This window comes from Anas acuta, chromosome 2 (genome assembly GCF_963932015.1).
Source record: "Anas acuta chromosome 2, bAnaAcu1.1, whole genome shotgun sequence".
Lineage (NCBI taxonomy): Eukaryota > Metazoa > Chordata > Aves > Anseriformes > Anatidae > Anas > Anas acuta.
The window spans coordinates 95157909-95182819 of NC_088980.1; the positions used below are offsets into that span (position 1 = coordinate 95157909).

The 24911-nt window shown below is 38.9% G+C and overlaps 1 protein-coding gene across 6 annotated transcripts in view; it reads right to left on the reverse strand.

Moving 5' to 3' along the window:
* Positions 1-40: 40 nt before the first annotated feature.
* Positions 41-24911, reverse strand: part of AHRR (aryl hydrocarbon receptor repressor) — a 95366-nt gene continuing 70495 nt past the window's right edge. For all 6 annotated transcript variants that reach the window (XM_068671260.1, XM_068671258.1, XM_068671263.1 and 3 more), the window contains 7 exons: positions 20489-20578; positions 18869-18998; positions 17297-17430; positions 13530-13729; positions 11812-11930; positions 10651-10792; positions 41-7884 (listed from right to left, as the gene is read on the reverse strand). In XM_068671260.1, the coding sequence (XP_068527361.1) occupies positions 6765-7884; positions 10651-10792; positions 11812-11930; positions 13530-13729; positions 17297-17430; positions 18869-18998; positions 20489-20578 (1935 nt within the window). In that variant the 3' untranslated portion in view covers positions 41-6764. The remainder of the gene's footprint in view (positions 7885-10650; positions 10793-11811; positions 11931-13529; positions 13730-17296; positions 17431-18868; positions 18999-20488; positions 20579-24911) is intronic.

A 24911-nucleotide genomic window follows, 5' to 3' on the forward strand; every position in this document is an offset into this window, starting at 1 on the left:
GGGGGGGGTGAAGGGGCACAGACGCTCGTCAGGGCTTCGCTTTAAATGCAAATCTTTAGAATTCTCTTTATTTATTTCCGACTGTTTTAACTTTACACGCCCGCGGCTGGTAAATAACTGTAAAATATAATTTAAGAAATACACGGGAAAGGTCCCTCTAAAAGCAGACGGAGAAAACAGTACAAAAAAAAAAGGACCAAAAAACAACACAAAAGTGCACCTGTTTTTAACAAAATTCCAGAATATAAAACCCACTTTTTTTTTTTTTTACTGCCTGCTTTTATTTATCCCGCTACAGATAGGTCTCGGAGTCTATGATAACTGTACACAAAGCAGCACAAAGTGCACGAAGTGGTAGGGGTCCCACCACGGGTTATCAAAAGTGTTTCCCTTCCTGGCTGTGATTCCTCAGGAGCCGTCCAATTTGCTTCCCCGAAGCGAGCGGTTAGGGTGTTGTGTGCCGAAATTTTCGCCAGCCTTAAAACTAAGTGGTGAGCCTGCCCAATTTGTGGGCAAACCACACGTTACGTGCACAAATCGGTAGGTTTTCGTGCCGTGTTTGTGCAGGTACGTTGTTCCCTTAATCTTTGGGATCGAGCAATACCCATTTTTCAGGTAAAAAAAAAAAAAAAAAAAAAAAAAAACAGGTAGGCCAAAGATGCTGGCAGGTCTCCGTGCACTTTTTATTTAATCTTGTTCTCCACTGTTTTGGTTTAGGAAGTGCCATTTTTCATAGCAGGCTTTGATACCGGGTTGTGCCCCCTTTTTTTGAGACAAATCGCATTATTTGTACTGATGATTTTCATGGGCATCTCTGTAACAGTCAGAAGCCTTGATACAAAGTCACATTAAACCCCTTGGTAATTCTTTGCAGTTCTGCCCTCAGAACCTAAAAGGGACTCGCTGTACATTTTCAACAGTGCTTCCATACTCTTCTTTTTAAAAAATTACATATTAAAAGTGCAACTGCACAGTGAAAGAATAAATGCACATAGGAAAATAAAAGTAAAAAATAAAAAAAAATATGAGAGGAGCAAAAAGGGAGAAAGCAGGCTCCTACATCTTTGAAAAGAGACCAGGTCTGAACGCAAAAGGAATTGGCGGTGTGTACTTACAGACTTAAACTGCTGGTGGTAGCTCACAGCTTCTTGGCAATAGAGCTGCCTGAATAGAGTACGATTCCCCAGCAAAGGGACTTTTTTTTCTGTTTTATGAGATGTAATTACACTAAGACTTCTGCCAGTACCTTTGTCTTATTCAAAGGGAGCAGGGGAAGAAACAGGGCATTGCACTTCTGCATAACATTGTTCTTTTGGCAAAACTTTTAAAGTGTGCCTGAGTAAAAATAAAGCTACGGAGGCAGAAAGCAGAACGGGTGGAGGCTGCAAAGTACCGTCCTATAAAGTCACAAAGGTAGAAAAGCTAGAGGAAGAAAAAGGAGACGCTTTTTGATAGACACAGCTACCTTTAAGGACAAAAGTGTTCTTTGGCTTCATTAAGAACCTGGGAAGAGGTGAAGGAGTGTGAGGAAGAGCCCTTTCAGAAGAGGAAAGGAAGGCTGTTGGCCACGTAGAGGAAGAATCATCCAAACTATGATGAGAGAAGCAAGAAGACTTGATATGTTGCTGAGAACTGAGATAACTTGCATCTTTTTGGAATTATTTCTTAGAAAGACAAAAGTCAAAACGAAAACAAACTACAATGTTGCTGTTCGCCTCTTCTTATCTCAAATTTAAATCAACAAAGGAAGGATGCGGTGCAAAAGTTAAAAAGGAAGAAATTTGGTTCAGAAAGGAGAGTGATGGGAAAAGGAAGGGCGAGACCAAGGTGTGCCCTACAAGGGGGCAGAATGGTGGTGAAATTCCTGTGATGTGCTCCTGTGCAAAATGGAGATTTCTAGCCCAGAACTTTGTCTGATTTTTGAGATTTGAGATTTTTAATTAATTTTTTAATTAATTAAACGAAGGCTTCAAGCCTCCTAGAATGATGTTTTCAGTCTGACTGAGAGACACATGCTAGCACTGAATTACCTCAACCCAATTTCTTTTTTCAAGAAATTATGTTCAGGTTGAAGAGTAACAAATTCAGTTTTGCAGAAAAAATAAGGACATTATTCTGGAGTACAGAATTATTGATAGCAGGTAGAAAGTTAATGCTGTAGTCACAGAACACCTTGACAGTATGACATCATTCAGTGTGATCTTATTTCTCCCAAAAAATTGTCTTAATAATGTTGTCTTACTCTCCACCCAAACACTCACTCAAAGAAAGCCTTTGCTTAAGGCAAGTGTTTGAATAATGCATATGGGAGGAGAGGAGGATTTATAACTAAATTCAAATTCAAATTAAAGAAACTGGATTCTATCTCAATTTATGTCTGGACATTTTTTAATTTGATAAAACCTGTAATATGATAAAATTTTATCAACGTGCATTCAACATAAGCAGAAAAATTGCTGGTCATATATGACTTGCTTCAGATTTCAGGGTATCTGAGAACAGGTTTATATGAGCAAAGCCAATACAAATCTAAAAACTAAGAACATCAGTTTTGAGAAAATGTGGTCACTCAATTTAGAAAACATAGCTGATGGGGAAAAAAAAAGTAATGTGAAAAGTGAGAAGGAATGGGAGAAACAGGCATGGTACATTTTAAGGGGAAGAGAAAAAATATAATAGCTTTACAGGAGAATGTGTGTTTATATTGGCAAGGATACGTGTCATCTGTGTTCAGAGATCTACTTGTCAGGATGGTAGGACATAAACTACTGGTAGTTCTCTTCCACGAGTTTTGTTCAGCTAAATAAAAGCCTTGTGACTACAGCCCGAGTGTGGCCACCTGCAGAGCTCCTTTTCTCACTGTGCATGTTACAGAAGTCTGCTTCAATCATGACAAGTGATTTCACAGAGGATTTTTTCAAGGCTTAAGAGAGGGAGAAACTCCAGGGGAAGATCTTTTTTTCTAGTGAGAGAACAGAATGAGAAGACAAGAAATAAAGGGCAAAGGCTCTAATATACCTCCATCATACTGAGTATGGGTTGCTTAGTTATATGACACTGAAAGAAAATGAATTAGGTGGGTTTTCTGACTACCTGAGCAACTTATTATTTCATAGGCAGGAGAAATGGTATCTTTTTACAATTTTAATTAAAATATCATACTCTGTTAAGACAAATTAATGGCTTTTGTGAAATAACTACCCTGGGTGAAATTGTCCTACGTAAGTTCCCATATGGCTTCAACAGGAGTTAAACCAGGCTTCCAGGCAGCAGAAGCTGATTTTATCCCACAGACTACTCCTTGCCTCAGGCTTGATGCCTTCCACTGAAGTATTTTAAGCATTATGAATTTCCAGGAGAATTGCACGTGCCCTGTCAATCTGAATACAGTACTGAGGATCATCAGCAAAAGTCTTTCTGAACTGGCTGACGCACAGATGTCAGGCCTCCCTATGCCATCCAGATGAGATTCAGTTCGAAGGATTTTAAGAATCCATCTCTATGTTCTAATGAAGGGCAATTAAAACATTACTGTATTACAGTCAAGTGGTAGGAAGCCTGTCAGTCCTACAAAGAGTTCAGATTCTCTTCAGATTCTCAAAAAAGCTCTGTTTGGGCATCCCAATCTAAAGGGAATATGAATTATTGATAGTATTTTCTACAGCGGAAGTCTGCCCCAGTTTCAGCCACGGGTGTTAACAGCATCAGAAGCAGCAGGAAAATCCGCTCCATTTACCTCACAAGCTTAAAAACACCAGAATTAAGGAGTTTGTTCTCTCGCCAGCTCTGGAGAGTGTACGGCTGAAGTCTGAATGCTGTCATCAGTCAGGTGCTAGAAGGCATCAGGCACACACTGGGGAAAGAAAGGCATTTCTTTTGGCCTGGAAGCTCCAGGTTCGTGTCAAGCAAGCAGCTGAAGGGGCACTTGTTCTACAAGAAGAATTTTGTCGATGTCACGATAAATGCATTGGGAGGCGCCTAAAGCACAAGGGCACACACCCTAGGGCTGTTCTTGGGGGTACAAGTACCACTCATTGAGGATAAAAGTTGAATGCCACTGGATGAAAACATCCTGAACCCTACCTCTAAGCCTTTTTCATATGAGACCAGGAGTAACAAAAAAAGTCAGTCAGAACATAAGTGAGACAAATTCAGACATGATGCATGGCATAAGTGTACATTACCTTGTATTTTTCATGGATTCAGACTTTGTGGAAGGGTAAGGAAGGAAACCTGACCACATTTGCACAGGGAGCAGTTAGGAGGTGACATCTGCTTTGAAGTGACACATTAGTTCGTCCTCCTAGAAGAAGGCCATTACCCCTCATGTATCAGATCAACTTCTATGTGCAGAACCTTCATCTACCTTTGCAATGTGAATTAAGAGGAGTAAAATGTGACTGGATTTGTTGGGAGCCTGAGAAAAGTAATCCCAGCCACAATAGACCAGAAGAGCCTGAGCGTAGATGAAGTTATGCCAACAAAATATCAATTTTTCTGTAACAGAAAGATCTTTAAGAGAACTTATGTTGTTAGCATAAGCTACTTCCACACTGGAGAGAGAAATTGGGCTGGAATAGTTCTCCTTTTGTAGTCATGCACAAATAACTACTTAGGAAGCACTTCTAAGCACAGACGAGGCATTCAGTGGCAAAGTCCTCTACAAAGTTGCAGCCAGTGTGACCATTTCTAGCTGTGCAAAATGGCATCAGCACTTCCAGATGAGGACAGTAGTGTTTTACAGTCAAGTTACATCAATCTAAATGAAGAGTCTCACTCGACGTGAGTACCCAGAATGATTGTGTGATTGGGCTTAATGTTATGTGAAGGGAATGGTGATTCACCAGATCGTGGTGTAAATTCCACCTTTACAGCCTCACCTCTGAAAGGGGCCTGATGTTGCACTGTACCCACTGGTGAAAATACTAAGGCAAGGAGATCAAGACAGTCACAAGTTAGAGGCAGCACGCAGCCAACAGGGAGCTGATGTACCTCAGGCATAAACAGAGATGTTCTCCTGGCTTGAGTGTGGTCAGCTGGGTTACGGCAGATTTAACTTGAGCTGCAGCAGGACATTTTTGCCCCTCTTTCTCGCCCACTCTTCCCTCTCTGCGGTGAATACTGCCGTATGCAGGACAGCCATCAGAAGTTTAGTGAGTGTCTCCATCATTTCTGTGTAAAGTGCAGCATCTCAGATCAAACCATTGTCCATAAGCACAGAAGTGACACGCGGAGAATGCACGTTGTTTACTGCTGCCAACTCTAACGTTCAGGCAGCGACTTCTACCAGATTTGGAGAAAAGCTGACTTCCAGGTGCCACTCCTTGTGCAGAACCATCCCCTTACCTGAAAACTACACTTAGCCCGTGTACACATAGCATCAGGGAGAAATTCATGCCACTTCGCTGGCATGTAAAGCCATGCCCTTAGTGGCTAGGAGGGATAAAGACAATATAATCATTTATAACATTTTGAAAAAGAAAACATTCATTATAGGGCTTCTTTCAGAAAGCACATATACATCTAAGCTTTTTTTATAATGATGATTTTTTTTTATATAATTGAAGGCGATATAAAGTTGAAATAGTGCAATTTTAAAACAAAAATTAGTGCAGGAGTCAAACTACAACAACAACAATAACCAAAACAGAGTTGTAGATTTGTTTTTTTAAAGTAGAAATAAATGACTGTCTGGGTTCAAAGGAAAGCATATGGATCTGTTTTCAAAAGCACTTTGGTGCATAAATCCAGTTGGCTCTCAGTGAGATTAAGATTTTCTTTTGGGGATGAAATGAGGTTGCTTTTGAACATAACATTTCTAATCTTTGCGTGGGATTTGATTTTTGATGTCAGGTGATGATGACTAACAAGCTGTTATCAGTCAAAGAGATACCATCAAAATTAAAAGTGCATTTCCTTTGTTAATGTTACAAGTGAGAGCGAGGAAAATAATTGGAGAAATATTTTCTTCTCACGTACATTTAAAAGCCCTTTGTAGCTCATTTATGGAAGTGGATAACATCCCATTGTTCAGTCTTTCAAACAGCAACACGAAAGCCTGAAGGCTTTAAAATGGAAAAATATGTGTACTAAAACAGTCTTGTCAAGGAAACATGGGAAAAACCTCAGTTTGAAGTGAAATAACTTCTAATGCATTTTATGAATGCTGTTTTCTCTAAATTAATGCTATCCTTTTATGTTAAGAAGTTGGGTTTGGGAAGCCCTTGCCTGTTGTCATTAATTTAATGTTGAGATAAAGGAATAGCTGATGCTTCTTATTAGAGTGGCTAAAAATAAAACCAAAAAATCTCCAGAGGTAAACTTCTGGCCACACTGAACCATAAACATTTTGTCTTTCCACAAAGGCATCACTTCAGCTTGAGAGGAAAAAAAAAAAAGGAACAAAGGCAAGAAACAGAAATAGCTAGACCTTGTTACAGAACTGCAAACAAGAAACGAAGGACAATGAAGACAAATTAGCAAGTACACCTGTGCAATAATAACTGATTATTTTTCTGTATCTGAGGTTTTATCTTTCTTTCTTTCCAGAGATCACTAAGAGAATGGCTGTGTGTAAAAGTGTGAGGGGGGGTATGCATCTGTGTCAAGTTTTTTTCCACACACAGAAGCACACACACACGCACACACACACTTAAAATCTTTCCACTGGCTTTAAATTTTGGTAACTCATTTAACCCAACTGGAAGAGACTCTACAATTTCTTCTTGCCTGTAACATTATAAATATTCCCAATGCTATAAAATCTATTGTAAGAATGTACATTCAGTGGGTTTATGAGGCACAGGACCTGCTAATGTGTTTTCAGGGAAGCTCACATGTGCTCTGTTCTGTCCACTGCTGGACAACGGTGGGGAATCCAGGGGCTCACGCTTGATTGCTTGAACCAAGCAGGGGTTTTTATATTCACATGGCATTTTAAAAAACTCATTACTCTGCTCTTTCTCCTCCCCTGGACCGGGGCTGTAGAACTGGCCGTAGCACTCGGAGTGAGGCAGGTCAGGCAGGCTTTCCAAGCAGGTGGAGGAGTTCTGGGGGCAAAACGGGGCTACCTCTCTGTTACGCAAACCCTTGCAAGCTCTGTTCAGATTGAGGTTGCTGGGATGATTTGCTACGATGCATTGCCAGTTATGCGGCGTGTAAAGGCAGTGCCTCGGCTTCTGGCAAGGTGACGCTTGCTGACAGAGGTCCGGTTCTGTTTTAAGGTGCACCCTGTTGGGATAGCTGAACAGCTGCTTCCTCGCTGCGCCGTTGTCATCCATCCACGCTCGGTTTTGCGACGTCAGGTAGTTATCAGCGATGTTTTCCGAATCAGAATCGTATTCTGTTTTGATAGGCATATCCAAGGGAAACGCTGCATCATAGAGAGGCTCTGAGGATAGTAACGATCTCTGCAGTTTCAGGTGGTCTGTAGCGTAGCTCTCCACAGCGCGCTGCTGTAAGCCTGAGTAAGCCTGACAATTTTCTGCACTCCCCCAGTGGGAAGGACAAGTCGATGCTAAATTTAAGAAACTTTGGTCTCTGTTGTAGAATGATCCAGCTCTCCTGTTTGAACACGCATTCATTCGCTGGTTCATAGAACAAGAGCCTGAGTTTCTTAAAGTCCAGCTGTTGTTTGTGGTGCAGTTGTTTTGAACGCCTAAAACTGATACATTGGAGCTGAGAGATTCCTCTTGCATGAAACACTCACCGTTTGTATGAGGCTCAAACTTCACTTTTATATTGTCTTGTTCATTTTTTACTGCTGTCCAGTTAAGATGCTTTAACTGGCCCAGGGTTTCAATGGCACTGTTATAGGAAAATCCGTCCAGGTTTCCTTTCAAACTGGCAAAACTGCTTGGTATCTTCAGTTGTTCATCTTCTTCCCTTTCAACAACAGCAGGAAAAAAAAAAGGTCAATAAGAGGTTCCTAAATGGATCTTTTCTGTGATACAAATGGAGTGGTTTGACATTTATTATGAGCCATATTTTGTCTTTAATTTAATATCTCCTACTCTTGTTCATATAAACTTTGTATTTGTTCAAGATAGTAAAGTGTTTACGTGCATCTGGGCATCACTGTGTGCACAACTAGCTTTCTGTGGCACTGTTTCATTCAAATTAGGACACACATCTACTCAGGCACACAGTTCACAAAGACCTCAAATACTTTGGAACATCATGTAGGGTATATGGTAACTACCTTACACTGCCATTATTCTGTTAAAATATATATAAACAATTTTTCTTGTGGAAAAAAAAAAAAAAAAGTCTAGAGATAGAGTGCAAATAGCATGTTAGATGAGATGTATTTTGTCAGCAAGGAATTATTACGACAGATGAGAGCTTTCTGATCAAAGCAATTTGAGCAAGAACTACGGGGGTCCTATATTTAAGAATGAATAATTGTCATTAGATGAAATAAAATGCCCAAGTAAGTGTCCAGAATAGTCACAGATGTTTATATTTGGCGTAGGTTTGTTTTACATGTCTAACTTAATTCATATTGCCTTTAATTTTCCAAGATGACCAGTGAATTCATTTTCAGTGACCCACAGATGAAATACTCAACATTATTGGAGTGTCCTGTCCTAGTGTTTCTGTACTTGATAAAACACTTCTCTGAACTCCAGGGTCAAGAATCTGCCTGGCATTCACAAATGTGCTAATTCCCAAACATGCAGAGTCCATGCTATGAATCTGCATTGTCAGAACAAGAGGTGGACATTGCAGCAGGGAACTGAGCCTTAAAAAAAAAAAAAAAAAAAAAAAAAAAAAGAAAAACCTGGATTGCTTTTCAGTAGGCTTTTTTCTTATCTTGCTATAAAAACTTTTTCCTTGGGTATGGACTCAATGTGCAAGTATAGGAATTTCCAGTAGAGGGAGTCCATGTTATTATAAAGAGAAAATGTCCCACTGTGATAAACACACACTGAGAACAGAGAGTATTTTATTTCTTTTTAAGTATTTTCAGCCCTTTGCTAAATATTATTATGGAGAGCCTTGAGACGCAAGCAGTACGATTAAAGTTTGCTGCAGAACTGACTCTCGGAAATAGTCTAATTGGGAAAATAGATTGGACAATATGCATGTAGTGACAAAAGCTTGGATTACAAAATCAAGAATTTTGCTGTGGATTAGAGAAACTTCTCAAAAGAATGTATGTTTCCAGGAAGACAGCATGCAATTTAACAAAAAGTAGTAGTAAGGATGAAAAAAACAGGCAGCATCTACTGCAGATGAGCAGGACAGAACTGAGTATCATCTGCAAAGCCAGCTCTTGTAACTCTTAACCCATAGGAACTATTAAGCAAAAATGAAGGTTTTTAACCACTAAAAGTAAAATGCAACCAAATCAACATCAAAGAAGTTGCTTAGTTACACAGAAAACAATTTAGAAGTAGAAACATGAATACAAGAAACAGGCACTTTTAATCTGCTCCTTAATAGAAGTTCATTCTCTTCTATGGCAAAATAGCATTTATCCCATCCCAGTAAAGGTAGAGTTCCACCACCTTCAGATGGGAGGTCCTCTGCTATTCACCTAGATCCTGGGAGGTATGCTGCCTGCCAGGGATATCTACTGTAGAAGTCCAAAGACTTTTTAAAATTTCTTCCACCTGCAAGGCATTCAAAAGGAAAAGAACAGAGATAGCGGACAAATGTGACCACAAGGCCACATGGTGGCTGTGTAAATCTCTTGGCCCCTGCTCACACAATCCACTTTCTTATCTCTTCCCTCAGACTGGCTTGAAGAGATACCTCAACGAGGCCCACAGGAACTGGAACAGACAGTCCCACGGGGGAAGGAGGAAAAGCTGTTATGAGAGGAAAGGGGAAAACCCAGTGGAGAAATCCTCTTTGAATGCATGTCTGTGCGTATAGCTTCCATTCCAAGGCCGAGCCTACAGCCAGCTAAATGTTTCTATCTAGAAACATACAATGAATATGAGCATCCCTGTTTAGATTAAGTTTAACATCCACAACTAAAAACATGAACTCAACTGCCATCCACAAAGGAAAAAGAAAAGAAAAGAAAAGAAAAGAAAAGAAAAGAAAAGAAAAGAAAAGAAAAGAAAAGAAAAGAAAAGAAAAGAAAAGAAAAGAAAAGAAAAGAAAAGAAAAGAAAAGAAAAGAAAAGAAAAGAAAAGAAAAGAAAAGAAAAGAAAAGAAAAGAAAAGAAAAGAAAAGAAAAGAAAAGAAAAAGCTTAACATTATCAGATGTTAGGAAAAGTCAGGACACTAAATCATCAAAGACACTCAGTTGCAAAGTAAAACAAAACCCCCAAATACATTTTTGTGCAAGAAAGCCAAGGCATATTAATAATAAAACAGCTTCCTTTTGAAGTATTCTGTTTTAAGATGTATGTATGCTCAATTTCAGGAGGAAAAAATACTAAAGAATGAAAACATATTATTTAGGATTATAACAGCCATTTCATATGATACAAGACAAAAACAGATTTTCATTTGTTAATGAAAAAAAAAAAAAACACTTTAAAAAGTCTTTCTCATACAGCTCTTTTCTTAGGACACTACAGTTTTTTGTTTTGTTTTGTTTTTTAAATCTCACACATAAAGAATACATTCATTTTTCTAAAATATTGTTTTGTTTTGTTTCATTTTGTTTTTAATAATGGAAAATATACTTACTTTAACATTTGCTGCTGGGCAAGGACATATTCTGAACAACCACTTCGATACAGAAGTTGAGTGTTAGCTTGAACCCAGACCCAGTGATCTTCATTTGCTTGTACTTTGACTAGAGAAATGCCATTTTCTCCATTATTCTTTGCTATACAATTTAAAAGAAAGTATTTTTTAACACAAACAGTTTTAAATATCTTTTCTTACCTTATTTTATTTTATTTTATTTTATTTTATTTTATTTCATTTCATTTCATTTCATTTCATTTCATTTCATTTTTTTAGCTGATGAATGCTCACAGGTTTGTTTGCTTCCCTGGAATCATCAGCAGAGGAGAGTACAGGCTAAAATATGTCACAGAACTAGGCAAACTACACAACGGATTAAATTTGAAAAACTGAATGTGGCAATTAGAAGCTCATAAACCGTAACCAAAGATTTTTCAGTATTTTTACTTCATTGTCATTTTTCCCTCTCAGCTGTATTACTATAACAATAAGAAAACTTTCATGAAAAATGGGGCTAAGACAGAGGAATGGTTTTAAAGAAGTTAAAGTTTTCTAGCAGGTACAAAGGCTGAGTACAACTCTGGTCAAGAAGAATCTACCCCTTGGAAAAGACTCACCATCAGAATTTTATCCATTGCACAAATCCAAAACACAGCATAGACACTCATGGAATTGTCACATTCAAACACTGGAAACGTATTAGTCAAAGCCGCAAGCAAATTGTGAATTTTATAGACAATATATTTTAATTTTCCTTCTGTTTTCTGATCTTTGAGGGAAGTAGCATTTGTAATATATTTTTCATTTTTCCTCAAATAAGGATAGATCCAATCATTATTAAGGTTTTCATACAATATTGTTAATTTCAATGCTGCCATTTTTAGGAAAGTGGACTTTGAATATTCTTATTTACTGTTCTTATTGTTATTATATGCGTAATCTTGGCATCACAGTATCATAGTATTTATGCCCAATGAAATAACAGATTGATTCAATACTGACTTTTGAGGTGGCTAATTATTCATTTTTTTACAGAAGTTGTATATGAGAGAAGCCCTTTCTCTCGTATATGGAAAACCTAACAGATGAAAAGAAAAAGCAAGGCTTTTTCTCCACAAATTATATATAATCTAGAATTACTTAGCAGCAATTACTTACCTTTGAGTTGGTTTTCGGCAATCTGTAAAACGTTATTGAAAGATGCACCTTCATGATGACTATTTCTTCCATATAATTCTGCTGCTTCACACAGAACTGAATTACCTTTAGAACTGGAGCTGTAGGGAACAGAAAATGTGGAAAATTCCTCATCAGTGAATGACAAAAAAAGCAAAATTACAAACTATGAAAGATGTGATCTGCAAGCTGTTGACCATTCGCAAAGACTGATGGTTTAAACATATAGTAACCAATGCAAAATAATTATAAATATCTCCTGCATCATATGGTTGCTCAAACTGGAATATGACTGGAATTCTGCATTCAATTAAAAGGAATAGTTATGTTTAGTAATATTCTGCTCGCAATTTACTGTATCTGGAATAATAAGTTTCAGCTTGAATTGAGACAGATGCTTTGTACATTTTGCTCTGCCTGTCATTCAAGGTACTTGCATCTCACTCACCAGCAATGCACTTAAGAGTTACCATGACTTCAATTTCCAATAATCATCATATGATTTTAATGGATTTCTTCCAATCTGTACTTCAAAATGCATATCAGGTTTTGTAAAGGCTACAAATCCTATAACATTTCTTTCCAAATTTTTCCCTTCATTAAGACGATGAGACTATAATTGTCTATATAAATTTGCCCACCATCCTTGGCCATCATGTTTAAGGACCAAACCAAATGAAACCCTGATGTTTCCATGTTTTTTACATAAATTGAATCATAATATAGATAAAATGAAATAGTAAATACATGAAGCACACTTAATTCCTGTCAAATCCTTGGCCACTGCCCAGTCAGTTAGTAAAATTCAAGTAAAGTGCCTCTCTCCTAGGAGCTGAATTTTGGTCTTCAATTAATTTCACCTGGACCGCTGAAAACCCAGCAAATGGAAATGACTTTAAAACTCTGATCCAAAGCCTACACATTCCATTATATTGGCTTTCCAGTAATTTAATTCTCGTCACAAGGATGTACGTGCTAGAACCACATTACACATCTGGATAGTAAATCCACACATACATAAGCATATTCTAACTAAAAGCCAAATTATGATACTCTGAGTCACACTGATGAGCGTTTCACTTCACAGTGATGGACCTCATTGTTATAAGGTCATATTTAACCAAATAACGGAAAACATAATCCTAGCCCCAAACATCAACTAAAATTCAATCAAGGAAGAATAACGAAAATAAGTGTTAGGCAGGAAATGAGTCTGAACACAATCTGTCCTGATCTTCTTTGATAGCTACCATGTGATCAGCCCTAGGCCATTTAGTGCAATTGTAGACTTATGTATTCATAAGCCTTCTGTTATAAGATAAATACATAAACCAAATACATCTCATTTGACTCTCTTTGAACCCCCCCACAAGCCCACATTCAATTTTCTAACATTTTCTTTTTCCTTTGTTGGTTACCAAAATGGCCAAGTCCAAATAATTGTGCTAGTGGAAGATGCGGAAATTTGAGAATTCTCGGTACAAACATGCTCGCTTTTCTACTTCTACAACTAGTAGAATGAATTTTTCCTTTGATAACTTCTGAAGATTAGGAAGGAGAATCCAGATAAATTATTTACTTTATAAGAAAGGATTTTAAAATGAAGAGTTATTCAGCATCATTTTTACTTTTTACTTGCTCAATAAACATAAAGCCCGTAGCATACTTTACTACATGATACAAGATTAATTTGAAAATACTTTGCATTCACTGCTGCTGCTTCATCAGCTTTGTGTTTTGCTTTCACAAGCAGGCTTTTCATCTTCATCTCTGTCATAGAAGGGAGAAGAAGTGGTACCACTATGCAGAATAAGGACAGCTGAGGTGGTAATACTGTTCCTGATGAGGACTTCTTCCTTTGTCCAAAAAGAAACTTCAGTTTGCCTTGAAACTGCATTGTCTGTTATAAAATAAAATTAAAAAAATAAAAAGTTATCTTAAGCATTCCATGTATAAACATTTAAAATGCTAATACATGCTATGCCCCCTGTTGTTTAAGTAACACCAAACCCAGTTTTGAAACAGGAAGAAAGGAAAAAAAAAAAAAAAGAAAGAAATTTTATTATCTTCATACAGTTTAAATCATGCAATTTCAGAGGCATGGTGAGTGACAGTACCATCAACAGTAAAATGAGACATTTGAAGCTGTTGTTTTTTTTTGTTTCCAGTGTGCTTAAAGCAGAAGTTCTGCATTATGTTCTGTTTGCCAAGACTGGCAGCTTATGATGGTGCAAACAGCTATTTCCTGCATGCCTCACACTGAAGCTGGAACTATATTTTTTCCAGGCTCTGTTCAGACCCATAATCTTCCTGCAAATGAGCATCTGAGACAGAGATTGCATTTTTCTATCTCTTGCTATTCCTCTCATTTTCTTTGCACATCTGTCTTTGCCATAAGAAGAAACAAGATTGGTCTTTACTAAGGAAATGGGGAAGTCATTTCTAGAAATGAGCCACCTCTAGTAAGAATTTTAAGGAGCATTTAAAAGACTTTCTAGTCACTGGTATTGTTGTTATTATTATTATTATTATTATTATTATTATTATTATTATTATTATTATTATTATTATTATTATTATTATTATTATTATTATTATTATTATTATTATAATAGAACCCTTTACAAAAGTGAAAAAGCAATAATTACTACTCTTGTTCCTTAAAGTGAATCCTTTGTGCATAAATGCTAATTACACAGAACCACAGAATGGCTGAGGTTGGAAGGGACCTCTGGAGATCACCAAGTCCAACCTCCCTGCTCATCAGTCAGGGTCCCCCAGCATTGTGTCCAGATGATTTTTGAATAGCCTTCCAGAGAAGGAGACTCCACAACCTCTCTGGGCAACCTGTTCCTGTGCTCAGTCACCCTCACAGTAAGACATGTTTCCTCATGTTCAGACAGGTCTTCCTGCATTGCAGTTTGTGCTCATTGACACTCATTCTGTCACTACGCACCACAGAGAAGAGCCTGGCCCCATCCTCCTGACACCCTCCCTTCAGAAACATACAGCCATTCATCAGATCCCCCCAATCCTTCTCTTCCCTTCTCCAGACTGAACAGGCCCAGTTCCCTTAGCCATTCCTCATGAGGGAGATGCTCCAGTCCCTTCATCATTTTATCAGCCCTGCACTGGACTTGCTCCAGGAGCCCCGAGTCTCATTTGTACTGGGGAGCCCAGAACTGGGCATGGCCCTCCAGGTGAGGCCTCACCAGGGCTGAGTAGAGGGGAGGATCACCTCCCCGACCTGACAGCAATGTTCTCCCAAAGGTGTCCCAGGATACCACTGGCCTTCTTGGCCACAAGGGCACATTGCTGGCTCATGGTTAACTTGTTGTCCACCAGGACCCCCAGGTCCTTCTCTGCAGAGCTGCTTTCCAGCATGTCAGCCCCCAGCTTCTACTGCTACATGGGGTTGTTCCTCTCCAGGTGCAGGACCCTGCACTTGCCTTTGCAGAATTTCAAGAGCTTCCTCTCTGCCCATCTCTCCAACCTGTTGAGATCCTTCTGAATGGCAGCACAGTCCTTCCAGATTTCACAGAATCACAGAATCACAGAATTTCTAGGTTGGAAGAGACCTCAAGATCATCGAGTCCAACCTCTAACCTAACACTAACAGTCCCCACTAAACCATATCCCTAAGCTCTACATCTAAACGTCTTTTGAAGACTTCCAGGGATGGTGACTCCACCACCTCCCTGGGCAGCCCGTTCCAATGCCTCACAACCCTTTCAGTAAAGAAGCTCTTCCTAACATCTAACCTAAAACTCCCCTGGCGCAACTTTAGCCCGTTCCCCCTCGTCCTGTCACCAGGCACGTGGGAGAACAGGCCAACCCCCACCTCTCTACAGCCTCCTTTAAGGTACCTGTAGAGAGCGATAAGGTCGCCCCTGAGCCTCCTCTTCTCCAGGCTGAACAAGCCCAGCTCCTTCAGCCGCTCCTCATAGGACTTGTTCTCCAGGCCCCTCACCAGCTTCGTCGCCCTTCTTTGGACCCGCTCAAGCACCTCTATGTCCTTCTTGAAATGATGATTTGTATCATCAGCAAACTTGGTGCACTCTATCCCTTCATCCAAGTTACTGATGGATAAGTTAAATGTCACTGGGGACCCAGTATTAACCCCAAAGGCCACCACTAGCTACAGGTCTCCAACTAGACTGTGCCACTGATCACAACTCTCTAAGACCTGCCATTCAGCCAGTTCTCAATCCACCTCACCATCCACTCATCCAGCCTTCACTTTTGCAGCTTGCCCATGAGGATATTACTCATGTTTGACATTGTCAAAAGCCTTGATGAAGCCGAGGTAGACAACACCCAATGCTCTCTCCTCATCCATCCAGCCAGTTGTCTCGTCATAGATCTCGGCAATCAGGTTGGTTAAGCTTGAGTTACCTTTGGTGGATCCACGTTGACTCCTCCTGATAGTCAACTTCTCTTCTTCTACATGCTTAAAGATGGCCTCCAGGAGGAGCTGTTCCACCTCCTTTCCCAGGGGTTGGGGTGAGGCTGACTGGCCTGTAGTTCCCTGGGACCTCCTTCTTTCCCTTTTTGAAGACTGGGGTGATGTTTGCTTTCTTCCAGCCTCAGGCACCTCTCCTGATTGCCATGACCTTTCAAAGCTGATCAAAAGTGGCCTACCGATGATGTCTGCCAGTTCCCTCAGTATTCATCAGTGCATTCATCAGGGCCCATGAAGTTGTGGATATCAGGTTTGCCTAAATGATCTCTAACCCAATCCTCATCAACCAAGGGAAAGTCTTCCTTTCTCCAGACTTCCTCCCTGGTCTCCTGGGTCCAAGATTCTTGAGGCCTGGACTTGGTAATGAAGACTGAAGCAAAGGAGGCATTCAGTATCTCTGCCTTCTCTGCATTCTCGGTCGCCAGGGTCCCTGCCCCCATTCAATAGTGAGTTCACATTTTCCCTCTTTTCTTATTGATGTATTTGAAGAAGCCATTCTTGTTGTCCTTAACATCCCTAGCCAGACTTAATATCAAATGGTTCTTGGCCTTCCTCATCACATTTCTGCATACTCTGAAAATGTCCCTACATACATCCCAAAGGGCCTGTCCCTTATTCACCTCCTGTACACCTCCTGCTTTTGTTTGAGTTGAAATGGCTGAATGGTTGAATGGTTGAATGGTCGAATGGTTGAATGGTTGAAACTTAGACTTGCCGCCCTTGTTCTAGGGCCAGTGCAAATGGAGACAGATATTGTCCGAAAGTACTTAAAACAAAAGTTTATCAATTCTTTCAACTTGAAATATTTCAGCCTCCTTTTCTTCCATCAATCTTTATAAGTATTAATAAATGATTTTAGGTATTTCTTCTTTGAGTACAGCAAATGAAAAGTGTATCCAATCCATGACTGTCTGCAATAAATCTATTAATGTTCCAACATTTTTCGTATGAATTAATATAATCTAGTACTCATAATTGCAGTTGTCTAAGTGAAATTATACTTACAAGGAAGCCAGAAGTACTGTCCAACAAGCAGCGAACTCGACAGATGAAACAACGAGTTAAGAAGGAAGAATAATCTGTTGTCGTGCTGTCATTCTCTTGTGCTTTAAACAATTTACTGAGAATATATTCTTCTCCTATAAACAACAGTGGAGGCAATATATATCAGATCACACTAAGAAATATGATGTTCTGTACCTACTTGAAGAAACTGTTATGGAAATTGCTAAATATTGTTTTATGGAATAGCGAATATTTAACTGTGTCATGCATAGACACATCTGCACATGCTCTGCCAAAAGAAAAAAAAGGTTCTACAGTGGGATTCAGGTAAGTTTCTTTAGAAGCTTTGAATTCTGTATTTCGTGAGGTTTTGTGTTTTTAAGGATGCAAAGTAGGGTAACAGATGCTACTATTTTTGAGATCAGATATTGGAGACAGTACATTAGGAAAAGGAACAAAATCAGGAAAAATGCTAATGCAAGAAAAAGAATGAGCAGTGGCTAATTAGCTAACATTCAGCTGTTGCCTCTTCAATTTTTAATGAAGTATTTGCCAGTTTTGGACTACAGGTGCATAGCTTTTGAAACACTTATTTCCCAAAAGACACACACAAGTATTTGCACAGAAATATGAACTCAGGAATTGAAATTCTTCACTGTATATACTTAGGACAAAAAATCCAAATGTTTATAACTATTTATAGCTTGAAATCTTCATGTACATTGTTTCATTTGTTTTCTGCATAATTTCTATAACATTCTGTGAAGTTCTTGAAAAGTAAACATTCTACCGAACTTTGGAATTCTACCAAAGTTACATGACTCTGTTCTTAACAACTTCATAAAGGCTGCTGAAGGACTTCTTGGAAGTTTCTCCCCACCCCCCACCTACCACCCTCTTGAAAATAGATTATTTCATTTTCTGCTCATAAAATGCATACATTTTGCTGTGATCAGTTCTGTATAAATTTAACAATTTCAACCCCATTGTATTTTTTTTGTAGTCATGATTTCAGCTTTAGCTGAAATCCTCAGGTAGGAGACACCTTGAGCATACCTGTCCTCTTCCCATCCTAGGGAAATACAGCTTCAGAGCTAAAAATGTATTCCTAAACCTACATGTTCTTCTGAAGACTCCTATCCACATAACTTTACATGGGAAAACAAGTCGCAGAAAATTATGTCACCACTGTGGTACTGCACGGAAAAATTTTGCATTTGTTTTCCTCATTAATGAGATAAAATACTAATGTCTTGATCAGTGTGAAGAAAAGATTAGTAAAGATTGGTAGGATGAAAACTTACGTTGTTCATTCTGCATGGATAAGAATATCCATAAGTATATTAGTCAGAGAAAAATAAAAGAAACATCAATATTCTAGCCTCAATAGCACACACTACCTTATAAATATCCCAGATCAGGAAACATCATCTATGAAACATTAATATAATAAATGGCCAGAATTTAGCTTTCCAGTGAAGAATCTGACTTGAAGAACAAACATGGTTGTAGGTAGAGGGCTATTCTAATTCTGCAGTGATGCCTACGTTTCTAAACACTATATAATCCTACCTGTTTCTGTCTGTGTTTGCTGTCCAGACAACATCTGGGGAGGATTCATGGCCCAGTGCAGTTGTCTACAGAAGTCCTGACGATCATCCACATGAATGTAATCATATATGTTTTGGTGCATTACATCAGTCTGAAAAAATGATAACAAACAATGTTTAATCTGTAGTCTTAGCAGGGCAGGCTCTTATCTTGAGAACTATAGAATCACAGAATGGTTTGGGTTGGAAGGGACCTTAAGACCATACAGTTCCAACCCCCCTGCCATGGGCAGGGACACCTCCCACCAGACCAAGTTGCCCAAAGCCCCATCCAACTTGGTCTTGAACACCTCCAGGGATAGGGCACCTGCAGCATTTCTGGGCAACCTGTCCCAGTGCTTCACCACCCTCTGAGTAAAGAATTTGGGATGACACTTTCCTTAAAATAATGGCTGGTGTAGGATACCTTCAGAGCACAGACTGATTGAGGAAAGCCCCTGTTTCTCAAACCAGCTTTTTGACTTAATATCCTAAGTGATTATTTTTGTTAACTCTTTTAAACACATCGCAAATGTGAGCCATAAAAGTCCAACTGGCGGACAGTTGCTGGTAGCATCCCTCAGGGACTGATCCTGGGCCTAGCTTTGTGTAATTTCTTGACAAATGGATGATGGGGTAGAGTGCACTCTCAAAAGGTTTGCAGAGGAAATCAATTGGAGAGAGTTGGACTGCTATTTAGAGAGACCTTGACAAGCTGTAAAAAGGGCTGATAGGAACCTCAGGAAGTTCATCAGAGGCAAAACCCTCTCTAATTTTGGGCTCTCCAGGAAAAGAAAGATATTAACATACTAAAGTGAGTCCAGGAGAGCAGTACCAAGGGCTGGAGCATGTGACATTATCAAGTGAGGAGAGAAGAATGGGGTTTGTTCAGCCTTAAGAAGAGAAAGCTTCAGAAAGAGCTTACTGCTGCCTATATCTACCAAAGTAGAGGGTGTAGAAGAGATCAAGCCAGACTCTTATCAGACAGACAATGTGGAAAGACAAGAAGCAGCAGGCACAAGTTGTAAACGTGGAAACTGGGGCTTGATACAACTGAAAAAAAATACAGTCAGGGTGGTAAAACACTGGAACAGCTCTTCCAGGAGTTGTAGAATCACAAAACTTAACTAGATGAATACATGAGCAACTTGCTCTGAGCAGGAGGTTGGACTATATGACCTCCAGAGGTCCCTTCCAACTACATGGTTATGTTATTCTGTGACTTAATAATATATTTACTCTATGCAGGACACTGGTCTAGAATAGCAGCACCTTGTACTAAAATTGAAAACAAACATTTAGACACATCTTAATTTTATAGTAGATCATGTTTCTGTTAAAAAAAGCTTTTCAAAAGGAAACTCTCTTGCAACAATACAAGGAATTCATCTCCATCCGTCATATCACAATAAATAAATAAAATCTAAAATGGCATAGTAAAATAATTTCAGTAATAATGCACGTCCAATCAGCAGTAGAAGAATAGGGCAAAACAACATGCTGATTTGCATTTTAGAAAGCCATTTAGCAGGAAAGACTGCAAGAAAGTCATTAGAAAGTCAGTATAATATTAAGCAGTCTAAATATTTACTAATATATTTACCTGATGAAACCCTAGGTAGTCCACAATTGTTGATGATGCATAAAATATCATTCCATCTGCACTCACCACCAATGCAAAACCATTCAGTGACTAAAAAAGGGGAAATAAAGTTAATAAAATGATCATCAGAAAGTGAAGAGCAAAATGGGTATGAAATATAATAAATTTAAGAATATTCAAGTCTGGTCTCCTCTAGATTTCAAATATGAGTTTACGGTCTTTGGAGTTATAGAATATATAGAATATCACCTATAGAATATTACCTTTTAAATACCAAAGAGAAAGAACAAATAAATACAGCATAAATATAGCCTTTCTTTTTTTTCTTTTTTTTCTTTTCTTTTTTTTTTTTTTTTTTGAATTCAGAGTAACATTTCTGTGATTTAGTTGGTAGAAATGTTTTCAACTTCATGTGTTTTGTCTGAAATGCATGGCCAGACCAGATTGTGCCAAAGGTCCAGCCATTCCCAGCATCCTGTCTCCAGTAGTGAATCTCCAGGGAAGAGTGCACGAACAAGACAAGCATGTGCTGTTATTTTCCTAGAACAGTCTTCCCACCACCCACAACTCAAGTGTTTCCCTTGTCTTCAATAATTTTTTTAATAACCCTTTTAATATCCCCTTCATAGCCCTAACTATTTTAATAAACCTTGACAATTGCATTTTGAAACCATATTAAAGTTTTTAATATCCCCAAGCTGTTGCACCACCAGTCCACAGATTAGTTTCAGGTAGAAGAACCTGAAAGTGAATAACTACTTCTTCTTGTTTCTTTGAGCCTGCTACTTACTACTGTTGTTTGACACCATCTAGCTGTCTTATAGGAAGGGGCAGTGAACAATTCTATCCCTTTCACCTTTTTCTGTGTGGAGTAGATATGAAAAAATCACTCCGCAAAGACGTTGGACACCACGTTTTTCTGGAGGCTGATTAAGATTTTGCATACATTTAGTAAAATAATGGACTTTGGTCATAAGTTTAACAGTTATGTGTTGTATGTTGATTCACATTTTCAAGCTTTTATCATGTGTGTTACCAGTTTTCAGTGTTCTATCTGAATTGCCATTCAGGTAAATAGAATCCAATTTGGGGTCTTTGGGGTTATAAACCTATAAATATCATCTTTAAAATACAAAAGACAAAGAACAAATAAATACAGAATAAAAATAGCCTTTTTTTTTTTTTTTTTTTTAATTCATAGTAAAATTGCTGTGATTTAGATGGTAGAATTGTTTTGAATTCCATGTGTGTTTTGCCTGAAACGTCTTCTCATTTTAGAAGTCTCATTATATGACAAGCAATGTTCTAATCCAGTGTGTCTTGTACTACAATTGTAACCTAATAAGATACTTACTGAATACATTGCTATTCCTAATATGAATATATGGAAGCATCAAAATGTTTGGTTCCTTACAAACATTCTTGTAGTTTCCAATACCATTGCAGAAAGACCTCTTTTTCCTAACACAAAATAATGAATAACAATCTGGAACATGCTTACTAAAAAAGTTAGGGCAGCTAATTACAAGGTAACTACAATATTATGTTATGATATCATTATCTATTTTAAATTTAAATTGGCATTAATTCACATAATTAAAATTTAATAACAACCATCTACTACTTTTTTGCTGCTTTTAATTTAAAACATTCCATTCCAGGACAATTGCTTTGAATTTCTGTGCATTGAAACATACAGATAATATAATCATCTCCAACAAGAAAATGAAATACATGTGCTCTTGTAGTTATGGCTTTAAAATTGGATGTTTGTTTTGAAGTATGGTAGTTTTCTTAAGCTTCTATAAAAACACATACATAGCAAAATTGCATAAATACAATTAATATAAAAATTATTCAATAAATATTTCATTGATAAAGACCAATGTTTAGTTGAAAAAAAGCTGGATTCATTCTCACAGACTCAGTGGCGCAAAAAAGTAACGAGAAAAATCTAAAATTAAAGGTAAGGATTAAATCAGATACGTGACACGAACATTACCATCCATCACACTGCACGCAGCCTGACTAATTTTGCCTCTCCTCCCTTGATAAAGATTCAGTGACATGTCTTGACTCCATCAGGCTCGCATTCCAAGGTAGTTTAGATGATCCTTTCACATGATGGTTTTGAGGTCTTTTGAGATTATAGTTCAAACAGATGCTGAAGAAGCACTGCTCTATCATAATTATCCTTACTTCACCTTTCCCTGAATTTACAGTTGCCGCGACGTGTATATTAATCCTGAAGCACAATGGGGGCAGATTTTCTATTGCTCAGTAACCAGATACACTGACATGTTTTTGAGAGCTTGGTTCTCTTTTTGGTTCCTAAATAAGGACCAGATTTCCAAGACTGCTTAAAGCCTGTTCCCACTGTGACAATGGTGGGCAGAATTTCAAGAGTTCAGCATACAATAGGCCGACCTCCTCAGAAGATTTGGCTCCGGTCATAAATGTGGAGCACCTTTGGAAACTTGGCCCAGTGGGGCCACATGTGGCCAGGAGCTCTGGGTCTTGAAGAAGCTGTGAAATGGTGACTGCAAAAAATCCAGTAGTGAGCAGGGCTAGGGAGGTGATCGTCCCCCTGTACTCGGCTCTGGTGAGGCCGCACCTCGAGTACTGTGTTCAGTTTTGGGCCCCTCGCTACAAGAAGGACATCGAGGTGCTTGAGCGGGTCCAAAGAAGGGCGACGAAGCTGGTGAGGGGCCTGGAGAGCAAGTCCTATGAGGAGCGGCTGAAGGAGCTGGGCTTGTTCAGCCTGGAGAAGAGGAGGCTCAGGGGTGACCTTATTGCTCTGTATAAGTACATTAAAGGAGGCTGTGGAGAGGTGGGGGTTGGCCTGTTCTCCCATGTGCCTGGTGACAGGACGAGGGGGAATGGGCTAAAGTTACGCCAGGGGAGTTTTAGGTTAGATGTTAGGAAGAATTTCTTTACTGAAAGGGTTGTGAGGCATTGGAACGGGCTGCCCAGGGAGGTGGTGGAGTCACCATCCCTGGAAGTCTTCAAAAGACGTTTAGATGTAGAGCTTAGGGATATGGTTTAGTGGGGACTGTTAGTTTTAGGTCAGAGGTTGGACTCGATGATCTTGAGGTCTCTTCCAACCTAGAAAATTCTGTGATTCTGTGATTCTGTGAGACTGCAAAGGCTTACCTACGTTTGGAAAGAGCAGTAAGAGCAGCTGTTTTGATCAAATCAATACCGACCATGAGTCAGCTGTAACAACAGCCAAGGGCAAACCATGCTTATCTCCAGATCAGCTCCATCAATACCAATCCTTTTCAGGATAAGCGTTATCTCTGGCTAGGTTGGATTAGTGTTGTTTACAAGTTATCCATGTCTACTATTGAACCACAAGCTCTTGCTGGGTTGGTGCTATTTTCTGCTATTAAAAAATAATTTTAAAAAAGCCCAAATTCATTCCAGTACCTCACCCAACAGAAGACAACACGCCACAATTTCTACATCTTCACATCTGTGCCTTTCACTTCACTGAGAGGAGCCTCCGAAGACGGTATCTGTCATATCCATTTCCAATATCAAGTGGAGACAAGAAAGCATTTTTGGCATCTTGTCTTTTTGGGCTCATCTTCACAGCAATGAAACCATCAGTGATGTGATGTTAGGAATTTTATTACAATTTGAACATCTGGCAGGCCTTTTAATTTGGGCAGACTAAAAAATTTCCACAAAGATAACCATAGGACAGTCAAGGGAGCTCCTTTGTGTGGATGCCTGTGGCTGTTATTGTGCACTTTCTAAAAGATCTCCAGTTCAATCCATAGAGCCAGGGCATCTAGAAATTATGAACATGTACAATATATAGATATATAGCCTAAGAGAGCCAGGGCATCTAGAAATTATGAACATGTACCATATATAGATATATATAGCCTAAGAGATCAGTCTCTTCTTTAAAAAATAAAATTGTTACCCCTCAGTGAGACAAAGGTTCTTCTTTGCATAAGTTTTTCTTTCATGGAGCCCAAGTTGGGCTGGACAAGGTGCAGTGGTTTGTAAAAATGGGAAGGAGAATTGGGATCATGCTTATTTCTAAGGGTTCACATCAGTGGACTGGCAACTACGTCTCTGAAGTTGGAGGAGGTACTAAGGAAAGGTGGGAAGGAGCAAAAGTAAAGAGTTCAAGGAGCCACGTGTTGAAGCTAAGCCACAAACAAGTATGGATTCGAGGAAGGTATGTAAATGAAGAGAATTACAAAGTTTCCCCTCTTTGTTTTTGTTTTGTTCCCAAAATGCTGATGTCCTTTTCTGAGTTAAGATCTCTTAACTACGCATCGCCTGGTTTTCATGACCCCAAACACAGACATCAGATGCTCTGCCTCGCAGGCAGGAAAAGCAAAACCCACTGTGGTGCAACAACAACTTTTATGGAGCCGCATGAAGCCATTGAGGATTAACACAA